Below are 12,979 nucleotides of genomic sequence, written 5' to 3'. Positions count from 1 at the left end.
GAAATGTATCTAGTTTTTGGAGTTATATGTATATTAACATTAATTTCTATCTCATTCTGTCTGTGAAGCATACCATTGTTGTTGTTCTTATACAACTGACAAACTTTTAGATGTTTGTTTTCATTTGCCTTCTAAGCAAATGCCTGGCTTTCGGCAACTCTCATTTTAACTCTTAGACACAGCTTTCTCTGCTGACAAGAGCTTTTCTCTATTTGTCAAAACCTAACTCCTAAAAAACCAAAATTAATCCTTCTTAGATAATTATTCCTGCAACCTTCTCCAAAAGTTTTTTCCCTTATTCAAACTGAAAGTCAAGGTAGCATTTGCCATTTTGACTCTCAAACTTCCAAGCTCACACATTCAGCTATCTGAACTTCCTGCTCCAATTCACCAAATGCTTTCCCCGGTCCCCAGGTGTGCCACTGTAAAGCTAAGCATCTCACAGACCTGCTCTACTTTGCTTTCTACAGAATTTAACCCTTTCCTGGAAGCCAATTTAAAGTAAACTCCACTGACACAGCATCACCTCTTACTGGATCAGTCACATTTGATGAAGGAATCAGCTGGCAACAGCATCTACTGCCTTGGTTCAGTTCTTGTCAGTTGTCAAGATCGTTCATCCAACTGGGTAGCCTTAAACTACCCACCCACTTGCCTCTTTGCTATTTCTATGGTCAACTATTTTCTTCCTGCCTTATCATCTCACACCACTCATTCTTTTCTTTTTCCATGACTACAAGGCCCATTCTGCTAGCACAAGCCTTGGTGCACCTTCAGTGTACGCACCTCCTGGCATCTGGCACGCACACAACCACCAGGCCAGTTACCTTCACTAGAATGGCCTTTTTTCCTCCCCCCCACTTTCTTCAATTTTGTCCACTCCATATTTCGGCAACTGCAATTTAACCTCCTTCCACATCTGTAGTCCCAGCCCTCAAATCCTCCAGTTCCTCTTTGTGAAGGATCCCTTGAACAATTCTCATTTCTACCGTGTGACAACTGTAGGAGTTTCTTGCCTCTGCTCCTCCTCTAATCCTTTTACTTCTCCAAAGGATCCCACTCACTCACTCATACCTCTTGTACCTTTTACCTTGCCCAGTCCTACTACTCTCCTAGACAAAAGTCTCTTTCACTCTTAAACATTCCCCTCATCTCTCTGCTTACTTCTCCTCTTGCTGCCTTTTCCTTTCTCTTTCAACTAACAGCCTACTTTTCAGTTTACTGCTTACAAGAAGCCACTGACTGGAGTTCACCTCTTCCAACGCTGCTCATGCTCTGTCAGCACACTGCCCTTGGCAACAGAAATTCAGGTGTTTAGCAGCTGATCTACTTTTACAGCTTTACTGTTCTTATCTGCTGCTGGCTACGGTATGATTCAGCTTGTCTCTCTTTCATTTCATGGGTACCTGGCTGTCAGCTCAAGATCGAAAAACCCCAGAGAAGTCTAAACTCTTCACCTCTCTTTTCTGTTTTGTTGTCTTTTCTTCACGGACAATAGCGCCACCCTGTTTGACACATAGGGTGCCAGCCTCCCTACAGGCTGTCTCTACATCCTCAGAGGTAAGCCAAATCTCATTTTTCAGGTTCTTTCTGTGTCACAGTTTTAAAATACAACCTTCTCTTCCTAGTCACGTCATTAAAATTCCTTGCTGCACTCTCAAACCTTCTATTCCAGTTATGCCTTTTTTTCTAGCCTGACGTAATGCTATTCAAACTGATGCTGAAAGCCTGCCACAGAAAGCATTCTCCTCATCCCTTCTTCTGAGCATGCCATTCACCTGTACACATCTCTACATCTCCATCCTTCTCACACAAAAGTGTTAGACCAGGTGTCTCAGTTTCCATGGCTTGTCCCCGATCTCCACATCATCTCCCTCAAGATCCCAGAGACATCAAAACCCACTTTTTTAACACAAAATGCCTTCATGCTTTCTCTTGTTGGACCAATTATGTTTGGGAGGTGTTCTCTCGAAACATCTCCAGCAGTAACATTTGCCTTTGGAAGTTTTGTTACGACTCTCTATTGCCTTGATGTCTACAAATAACTTCAGAAACATCAGATTGTTGCCAAACTGATACCACTGCCTCGGATACCAACCAGCAGCTGAGACAACATGAGTACAGACAAGCGACATTTCATATTCAGTCTGCAAGTTCTTTTCAGACAGGACAGTGCTTTTGTGCAGCATCTATCACAATAATGAGCTACTACCACAGCTTTTAATACTTCATAACACTGTAGTGACTGAAGTCTAAAGCTTCACTCAATATTTAGTGACAAAAACAATAGCTATGATTGCCATACTTTGATATCTAATATTAAATTTAAAGCTAAGGAATTTGGTATTTATACAAAAGCTTCACACCTGAAATTTAAGAAGTGCGGATGACTGCATCAGTCACAGCCTGTTTGTCTTTTGCTTTCATTAATTGTCAAAGTTTGAAACACTGAAAAGACATTTCTTATTTAAACAGGCAACTGTTTCCAGTGCTTACGCTGTACTCTTATGGTTGGCTTTTAAACTGACCATTCTCTCATAACGGGGCCAACTATTCAAAGAACCCTGGATGCTTTCTTCAGATCAGGAATTTTAAGAAAGGTTTATTAGACTTCTTGAAGAGTCATAAAAGATCTAAGTTCCTTCACTTACTGGTACCTCTACAAGACGTTACTAAGCAAGATTTCAAGCTTCTCAGTACTTAAAGGAACTGGTAATAAAGCCCAACTCACTTAAAATGAACAAAAACTTTTATACTCTTTTCAACATGGGTTCTATGAAATTTTCAGTTAGAGCTGCATTTCTCTCAGACACATCCAATAATTTACCAGCTAATGCTTTTCAGCTGAAAAACCTCCCAATCACTCTACAAATGCAGCATCACTAAGAACTAACCACTGTGGAACTGCTGGACCACCCCCCTGCTCCGATATCACACAACTTTGAACAGGCATGTCCAACATCCATGTTTTAAAACACCTGGGCCTCTCAAGCCAGAAGGACCTTGACCTGCACCAACAAACCAGCAGCAGCTCAGTGCCCCAGAGAAGGTCAAACTGCCAAGTTGAGCTTTACAGGACACAAACTGACACTGGAAAAGAAACTTTTTAAAAAGGAAATCCAGACACACATACAATCAGTAACAGAGTTACTGTATTTGTGAAAAGGAAGCCTCAATACTCCCTAATGTGCAAATAGGTTGTTCTCACACTCTTCAGTTAACCTTGAGTCTTCAACTTAAGCCTAACTTAGAGCACCAGCAAAAAAATTAAGACCAACGTTGATAAATCCATCAGCTTATTAGTTTAGTGCTATGAATTTCAAAGCACAGAAAGAACACTAACATCATAAACCCCTATAAGCTCCAGATTAAAGAAAAAAAAGTCACCTCATGACAATTATAAAAGAGACAACTAGGCTTTTCAAAGCAAAACAGCTGGGGCCAGGGATGGCTGTTCGTAAATAATGTTCTGGGTTAGAGGCTATTTATTGACTTCAGGACCACAGCGAAGCCATTAATAAAACAAGATCACAAAAAAAGCTTAAAATATTTTATGCTCTGAAGAGCTTGAGGGAAACAAACAGCCCATACGTTTAAAAAGACTTTTAAAATAATTAATATGCATGAGATTTTTTGCTCATGAAAGGTGCCAGCCTGGAAGCTGAAGTCACCGCTAACTGATGCTCGGAACAGGTGTGGAGTTGTGCCATGTTGCCTCCTTCCCCCCAAACGGCTCCATTCTGACCTGAAAACACCAACACCAGCCCCTGAAAGCTCAAAGTCACTTCCCTGACCTTGCAGTCCCTTGTCATTCTATTAAGATCGGCACCATCAGCTGCGGGGACGATCTCATGAACACACACGCACTCTTCCCTTGAGAAGATGAGCAAGACCTGGCAAACTCCTCCTACGTACAAGGAGCAACACCCCTGAAACAGGAAAAAAAAAAAAAAATCTACTTTTCTAAAGTACGTTTAAGGGACACAGACACGCTCAAAATGCTCCCCACCTCTTACACAAAACCATCAGCTGGGAAATGGACAGGAGGTCAAAAATACTTTCTAATATTTTTCCTAGTGAACACAGGAGGCAGAGATGGGAAATCTGCCACTCAAAGGAAACAGATTTGAAATTATCTGTTCTGATGAGAACTCTATGTACTTCTTGGAAAGACGGGAAGTGGAGATTCTAAGCACTATTTGTATGCAGAATACAATTTGCCTCTTTTTTTTTTTTTTTCTGTGGTTTCAGCACTGCTGCATTGCATTATGTCATGGAATTTCACAAGAAAATTATTCGATATAAACCTCAGGGCAGTTTTAAGTCTTTACAACTGCCCAACCTGGACACTACATCAAAGCAAATTCTTATGTTATTGCCTTTGATCCTGAAGAAAATGTAGAAACATCACAACATAACACGGAAGTTCTACCCACCTCCTGACCATCTGGCTCAAACTGCCACAGCTGCACTGATTGCAATGAAGTGAGGACACTTTAATCAGCTGGGGACTTGGCCTGACAACGGTGCAGGCATCAGCAGCTGCCAAACTGAGAGCCTATGCATTTCAGCTCATTGCGCTTACCCCTAAAGCCTTCGTGCTTGGAAATACCTCTGAAAAACAGTACAGAGCTGTAATCCCTGCAGAAAGGCAGACAATTTCTCACCCAGCTGAGAAAGCAATATGAAAATAAGACCCAAATCTATATTCACTTAAGTTCTGAGGAAGCTTCTGCTGACTTTTCAGAGACCTTCATTAGTAAAAACACCAAGACTATTTGTTTGGGAGACCTGAGACAGGTTCCTAACAGCAGAAATGAAACGCAGCCACTCCAAAATAACTGACAAATGTTCAGCTTCTCAGGCCATGAGCTAAACCCTTATTTCTGCACAAAGTACCCTGTGACCCACAGCTACAACTGGTCAAATCTTTTTTATACATCAAGAAAAGAAGAAGAGTCAACACAAGGACAGAGTCATTTCAGATGATCCAGACACATGACTTCACTGTTTTGTTTGGTGGGGTTTTTTTGTTTGTTTTTTAATAGTGAGAGCAGAGAGTGCTAGAAGTTAATATCGTAACGACCCGTGCAGAATTCAGCTCCCTGGAACCCGCTCCAAAGTCCAGGAGCATCCATCCAAAATGCCACTGCACCAGCTTTACTTACCCCAAGCCACCTTGCTCCTTTGTTGGCAGCCTGCTGGATCTGCACTCTTTTCAGGGTGACATGGTAAACAGCTCCTTCTTCTACTTCTTCACCCCCATCCTGAATTGTGCTCTGCCAGGAAAAGGGCAAAGAGGAAAAAAAGTAAGAGAGAAAGGAATATTTTTCCCTCTTCTGCTAACCACAATCTATACCAGGTGCTCTACTGCTTCATGCAGAGCTGAGGGCAGAAGATGGGCTGCACAAAGTAAATACAACAATCAAAGCAATACAGAATACTTTTAGATTGAGGGAACACTGCAGATATTTTTGGCAAGCTGTCCTTTCCTGCGGTAGCGAGATACCCTGACTTTCCATTTAACTATTTTTCCTAGACTAGCACATATTTTAAATAGTTGTATAAACTCTTTTCTAAGGCAATAGTTTGGTTTTGATTAGCAGTCTTGTCTTCCCTCTCCCTCCCCTTTCCCCCCTTTTTAAAGCAATTAATCTCTTTGGCCTTTCATTTATGGAAGGAATTGCACTTTTTAAAACTGTTGAACTACTTAGGCAAGCAGCCTTCAAACTTTGAAGCTAACAAGCATTTGAAATACAGCAACCCTTTATTTCTTTTGACAGGAGGGATCTAAAGCGCTTGTGGTTTGCTTTTCCAAAACCTATTATTTCAAGCTACAAAAAAACTTTACAGAGTCGAGGCTTTAAAACTCACAAATAATAGAAAGCGGATAAAAAAAAAAAAAAGTACAACGTCTTCCAAACTTTAACTGAACATGTGCTGCAATGACTCCTCATTTCCAAGCTTATTAACCGTACAAAAGAGCACAAGCTGCTGCAACGCGGACAGAAAACACGCATCTGAATTTCTCCGAGGAGTAAACTAACTTCCCTCTCCGGAGCACCCTCTTCATCCCCTCGCTGTCAGGCAGGCACACACACACACACACACACAGAGTTTCTCCCGAAGAGAAGCATCTCTCGGAAGCGCAGCGATGAGGCAGCGCGTTCCCAGCGGGGCTCCGGGGAGCAGCGGCCGGCGCGCCCGGTCACCCCGCGGGCAGGGGAAGGGGAGGAGGGGGAACGGGACACCCGTTACCATTTTAGCTTTCCACAGCAATTTCATTCTCGATGCCTCCCCGGGCGCCTCGCCGGGACACGCCGCCGCTGCCGCCGCCGCTCCGCCCTGTCAGCGGCCGCCGCCGCGGGCCGGGCCGGGCCGAGCCGTGCGGCCCCTCGGCTCCGCGGCGCGGGAGGGAGGGCGGGCGGCCCCGCCAGGCCCCGCCTCGGCCCGGCCCCGCCAAGGGGCTTCCTGTTGATCGCGGGCAGCCCCGGCCGACGAGTCACGGGTGCTTCGCTCGTCCCTTCTACTCGGAGCCGCGGCTCCCCGGGGGACGCTGCTTGAGCCGCCACCGCGATGGCCCTGGGAGGGGGGACAAGGTGCGGAGCGTCCTGCTGGGCTTCAGCGGGGACGGGGAGCGAAGGAACCGCCTCCTCCCTCCAACCATCACCCCGGTGCAGCCGCGCCCCGGCGCCCGGGCACCGTGAAGGGGCGGCGGGCCCGGGGGCAGGTGCGGGAGCCGCGGGCCCCAGCCCAGCCCAGCCCTGCTGCCTTGGGGCACCCTGCCCGCTGCTGGGGGGCTGCGAACTGTTCTGCAGGAAGAAGAAAAACAAACACGCCAAAAAAGACAAACACCACACCCACAGGAAAAAACAAAACAAAACAACAAACAAACAAACCAAACCCCACACCACTGCTACAAAAGGTAGAAATGCTAAGCCCGGCTTCATTTTACAAGCTTATTTCCACAAGCTTGAAAGTAGGGGAAGTAAACGTTGTAGTAAGCGCCAACAGGGCTGACAGGGGTTTAGGGTGAGGGGAAAGTGGAGGTATGGGGAAAAGCACTGACCTGTACAACTGGCATCAAGAAACAAATCCTGGCTATTTTCACCTGTCTCGCCTCAAGAGAATGACTTCCTACTCAAGAAGAAAAGTTTCTGATACGGATTCTGTAATCAATAGATGATCGTATTTCCTACCTACATCTTTACACAGACTAAACCCACAATATCCTTATTTTTCTTCTGTCGTCCCTTGGTGACAGCCAAGCCCGTATGAACCATGATCATCGTCCCCACAGAAGCGCAGGCTGCAGGCACCAGCATGCTAACACCAGGATCTCAAAACACCTTATAAAACTAACTAAGTTGCCTCTTTTTAGCTGCCTTTAGTTACCTGGGGGTTTGTTTTGGACTTACAAATGAAAGCAGAGAGGAGCTGAGTGCACAAATTACTGTACGAGCCAACGAAAGAGGTAAGAATTGAACCAGACAGTCCAGATCTCCTGAACCCAGCACTAACAGCAACTGTATTAACAGGTTGATACACAAGTGTTAGCACCAGTTACCTCAGGAGCTCTGCTGGTGCAGAGACTGTTAGAACTTGCAGCTGTGAACATGAGGAAGCACATGAAAGCAAGGAACATTATTTTAAGCGACGAAACCAACATTGAGCTGTTGTTATGGATGAACTGATCTGATTATTTGCCAGGCTGTGCATTTAGTTTCTTTGTGTAATAATGAAGTTATCCAGAATATGCTGAGACAGATACAGGCTTTAATAATCTGACTAAAATGTATTGTAACATACAAAGCAAAGTCCAGCTTTCCCAAGTCCCTTGGCTTCTCCTGTAAAACTGCACAGACCATTTTGAATCCTTTAGATTTTGCAAATTGGTTTTCCAAACCATAATTTTTAGGTGCAAAAAATGGAGTCTGCATTGAATTCATGTAGCTAGCCCAGCGGGCAGGCAAGCAGTTTCAGAACAAATTGCTATTGAACAGGACAAACATCTGTTAGCATATGAAAATGGATACCCAGCTACAAGGAATTTAACACCAAAGCCAAATAACTACTCTGTATTGAAATAAAAGCTTTATCGTGGTATGATGTTCTGGTGCCACAATAAGTGCACTAGTATTACTTTGGATGGCAGTCAGCAAACCCCAGCATTTATTTCTAACTATTTCTTTAATACAAAGAAAATGGGATTGAGTTAATACAGTGGGAAGGAGCACGCTTATTTGGCTCCATTTAGCTTGTCAAATCACACATTTCAGATTGAATCCTTAGGGAACACCTTATGGAAAGGCAAGCTCAGTTCTTTCCATTCAAGGTAGGGCACGAACCCTGTCATGGATGATGTTTCTGAATTTTCTTGGTCACTGGCAAGTGACAGACAGGATCTCCATCAGGGAGTGCCAGATGAACTCACCCAGTTTAGCAAGAAGCAAAAAGCCACCCTTTTTATTAATTAGATTTGCCATTAGTCCTACTGAGAGCTAGACTAAAAGCACTTGTGAAGGTACACACACTTAGAGGGCAGCTATTTCCCAGATCAACAGATTTCTGAGCGAGCCTTGAGGACGATACATTTACAATGGTATGTTTGGTTCTGTAGTGTCCTCAGTCAGCTGACACAGAATTAGCCTGAGGGAATCATTCATTGTCTATGCTAAGAGTTATTGCTCTTAACAGATGAGACAAAAAACCCCTCCAATATTAAAAACAGTCTGCCTTTGTAGAACCTTCTGTATTTACTTGATTGAAATCCTAATCTAGTTATGTTGTTTACTATGCCTTAAATTAACTTACATGATGAAGCTTCTAGAAACTGTTTCCATTAACTAGTTTAGCTGCAAGGGGAAAACTGCAAGATGGCCAGGATAACACCCAGTGCAACTTAGTCTGGAAAACTAATATTTTTTTAGCCCCTACCTAGTATGCCAGTTCAGAGAAGCACGTAAGCAGTAGCTTTACTTTAGCATTAATTTAAAACTCTCACATCAAAGGAACTAAATTCTGAAGTTTCCTTGGTGAACTAGAGCCTAGACCCTGAAATCAAAGTGAATCGCAAGTTCAAACCTCCATGGGATCAAGTCTTCTCCCCATGAGAATTACGTCAAACACTGCGTTGCAAACAGCCCAGCAATCACATTTTCCATAGATTTTCAGTGGAAAACTGTTTATCCAAATCCTCTGCCAATTCTGATTTTGCAGTTTTCTAGTTCCTTGAAAGTCTGGATTCTAACAATAAATGTCTCATTTAAGCAAAGGGTGTTTGTAGCTTGGGGTGGTATCTTCATTAAAGCAGCTGAGAATGGATGGGATGGTGTTTTCCAACATAGTGTGCTTTCCTTAAGCCACAGTATGGGGTTGCTCTTCAGCTAAACAAAGAGGTCAATTTAAATATACTACCTCTTTTGACAGCCCTTGTCTGTATTTATATCATCAGATCCTGTAGCTACAACAAAGCCATTACATGGAATACAAGAAATTTCTCTCAGACTAACAGAATCTTGCAAAGTGGATGAAACATACGGTACTGACTACAAATTTAAAGGAATGACCCATTTCAACTCCAGATCTTGTCATTAACTTTTACAAAACCATATATGTATTCATTTGGCCTTTTAGGGAGAAAGGATTATGGTCAGTCTAGGCTCCTAAAAATCCACCTTACATCCAAACACTGATTATTTAATACCGGAAAGGGAGAAAAGCACATGTAACATTTTACTTCCATTTAGTTGCATTGTCAGACCATTACGTGGTGTTCAACCACTTATTTGAGACCAAGAGACAGGATCAAAATGCACAGGAAAACGTGAAGACAAAGCAGGCTCTGATTAATCTAAAATATGTTCTGTAAAGATTTCAAGGACCAAAGGAAGCATGAAAAAGAATAAGAACAGTCTGCAACTTTCTTTAGTAGAACTGCTGTTCTGGTCTTTTAACAGACTTTAAACACAAATCCCATCTATTTCAATGAACCAGACTCATGGTCAACGTTGCGTTAAATAGTTGGTTCTTTCCAAATCATGTTCACATGGAATAACTACATTCCTGCCACAGTCAAGCCCTGTGTTTGCCCTTCCTACTGAATCAGAATTGTTCCTCTAACCCATCTGAGCACGTATTCCCTCCCCCTCGCAACAACAAAGAACTACAAATCCACTTGTGAATGCAACCCTACACTTCTCACCGGGAAATGTTATATAAGAAAATACTTTGAGGTCTGGAAAGTTCTCAAACTGCAGATCATTGACCACCCCAAAAAGAACTTGCCGACTGTCCACAGAGAAATAAGTTAGTCACAGAGTGATGATTTTTCCTTGTTTTCAGCTGTTGCTACAGCTGGCAGGCAGACGCTTTCATGAGAAGACAAAGCAAAAGACCTATAAACCAGCTGGAAATGAAGAACAGGCAGTCTTACTGCCTCTGCTAGGGGCCTATCAGACAGAGAAGAGGAAACAGAAGTCAGAGACACCCAAATAAGGAAAATATTTGGGAGCGGAAAGAAAAAGGACAAAGTAACCAGGTGATGCAAGAGTCATCCCAGATAGCTTCTCCATGAGAGAACGGCATCACACAGCCTAAAAGGAAAGAAGCCAGCTACCAGAGATCTGCGTGAAATTAGTGTCTCTGCGAAAGGATGCTTAGCGGGAGATAGGAAAGAAAAACACACAACAGTGTCTTTTTTTTTTTTTTCCCCAAAAAGTGGAAAACACTCCTTGCATTACAAAAAAAATGCAAGTTAGGCCATGCTGTCCCTTTCAATTGCAGTGCCAGCTCAAGCAGTTTCTGCTCCTGGTGCAATCAAAATTGTTTGCATGCTGAATATGCCAGACATATCTAGTAACCATGTCTTTGCATTAAATGTTTTTCCAATATTTCCTTTTTTTTCTTTTATTTTTAAGAAGCAACGGCTACCACCTCAAGGGTACCACATATACATACGCAACTGTTAACTGGAAGAGAGGATTCCACAAGACTGTCTGGTCACCCTCTAAAAAAACCAAAATTAGAATCTATCATAAAGAATAAAGCCTGTCCAAAGAGACACACCTGCAATGGATAATGCATTAGAAGTGCATGCCTACAAAAGGAAATAAAGGCTATTTCTATTAAGACTATCTCATTAATTATTATTCGCCTGGTTTCTTTATAACCACATTTAGTTCTTGCTTTCCATTTGTGGCATAAGCCCTCAATTTGATAACTAACAGGTGCTGCAGACGACAGTTCTTGAGGTTGAAACTATTTTTAAAAAAATCATGCGCAGAGCAGCCACAAAAGCTACAGAGTTCAAAAACTGTAGAAGTGCAAACACAAATCAGTTCTATATTGTGTTTTAACGACTGTGGACTCTGACCTGTAGCTTGGCTACACAGAGGCCTTTACCAGAGTTCCCCTATGAAAATCATGTGGCAATATCATTACATTGTGCACACCTGAGCTCCTGCTTTCCACTCAGTTACACAGTTAGTTTGTCAGGGAGTGGTTTAGATCTACTTTGGCATTCAGTGCGCTATAATCTCATCTACGCTGAAGGTCCTTTACAGCACAAAGCACCTTCCAGGCACGTGCCTCATGCATCCATCAGTACCAGGGCAATACTTCTCACACCCTGTGTGCTGATGTAGAGGGTAACAGAGGTGAATCAGGCCCTCCATCCTCCTCATTTGAAAATAAACTAACTGGGAGATTTGTGTTTTTTACATGAATGAGACGCACTGTCACTATATATCAGTCAGTAAGAAAAGTTGTTGGGATCACAAATTAAATTTGAATTTCAAACTACTAACTAATCAAAGCAAAAGAAACATTACATTACATGCTGTATGTCTGATCTTCCACTGTCTGCAACCCTTGCAGTCCCTACTCCTGTGCAAAAAGGGAAAAACAGTGCTCCCTACTCTACTCTGAACTGCATTCAAAGATGTGACAATGCAATAGCAGCTCAGTAAGCAACCAGATACACAGGTTCATCATAATCTGGTTTTGTTGACACTAGAACTAAATAGAGGCCTCCAAGTAACTGGAAATATTAACCAGCTTCATTGTAAATGTAATGTACTTAAGGAAGCGCATCCAGCCTTCCCTTGACCTCTCATTTCCCATGTGATTGCAATTAGATAGGCATGCACTGCTTCACAAACTGTGCTGTTGTATAATCTCAGATCCAGGTGGCATATTCCCTTCGAGAACAGCAAGTCCTTCGAGTTCCATTTGTTAAAACTTCAAAGCAATGCTGCTTGCAAAACCATGGGCCATCACCAGTGAAGGGCAAAACCACGGTTCACATCACCAGTGAACAGCAGCACCTGCAACATCATACGGAGCAACAATGATGGATTTTATGCTCTGTCCCCTGAGCCTTTTGTCTCAAGAGGGTTTTAAGTCATGCCAGCATATCTCAGAGTCTGCTCTCATACCTGCTCCCTACTCAGTCTGCAGAAATCTCTCTTGGGTCTTTAGAAACAACCTGTAGGAGCAGAGACAGCAGGTTCTCAGAATTTGAGTCTCAGTCGCACATATTGCAAAACACACAGAAACTTTTCTTAGGCCATAAGTGCTATGCAAGGTCTTAGGTTCCTTTTCCAGCCCCATATGCCCCTGCTGCTACAAAGCAACCTCTCTCTCTAGTTTCATGCTGCATAGCTGCTCAGATGCTCACAAGAAATCCTCTTGACTGCACCGTTCACCAGCTTTGAAGGAAGAAACAAACCCCTGAAGTGCATGCGGAGTACGTGGTTTTCTAAGGCTCATAGCTCAGTCAAATGAAAGCCAAAACTAAGATACTTCATAGCTATGGCTATTTTGATGCCAAATTTTAGCACACAGCCCTCAGCTCCTCAAGCTGTAGAGCTGTTCAAAAGAAGGCAGCAAATGTCTTTATGAAGGGGAAAAATAGTTTCCCACTCTCCTCATACTCACACATGGATGAAATGTTTTCACTCAAACTTTCCAAAAAATT

The 12,979-nt window shown here is 43.0% G+C and overlaps 1 protein-coding gene across 1 annotated transcript in view; it reads right to left on the bottom strand.

Annotated features, from left to right (window-relative positions):
• RGL1 (ral guanine nucleotide dissociation stimulator like 1) overlaps positions 1 to 6,409 on the bottom strand; it is a 75,232-nt gene extending 68,823 nt beyond the window's left edge. The window contains exons 1-2 of the mRNA XM_065842771.2: positions 6,259 to 6,409; positions 5,169 to 5,279 (exon numbers count right to left, since the gene is read on the bottom strand). Of these exons, the coding sequence (XP_065698843.2) occupies positions 5,169 to 5,279; positions 6,259 to 6,285 (138 nt within the window). The 5' untranslated portion in view covers positions 6,286 to 6,409. The remainder of the gene's footprint in view (positions 1 to 5,168; positions 5,280 to 6,258) is intronic.
• Between the last annotated feature and the right edge of the window lie 6,570 nt (positions 6,410 to 12,979).

Source organism: Patagioenas fasciata, chromosome 6 (genome assembly GCF_037038585.1).
Source record: "Patagioenas fasciata isolate bPatFas1 chromosome 6, bPatFas1.hap1, whole genome shotgun sequence".
Lineage (NCBI taxonomy): Eukaryota > Metazoa > Chordata > Aves > Columbiformes > Columbidae > Patagioenas > Patagioenas fasciata.
Note: the sequence above shows the minus strand (reverse complement) of the source record. Positions and strands in the feature narration are given on the sequence as shown.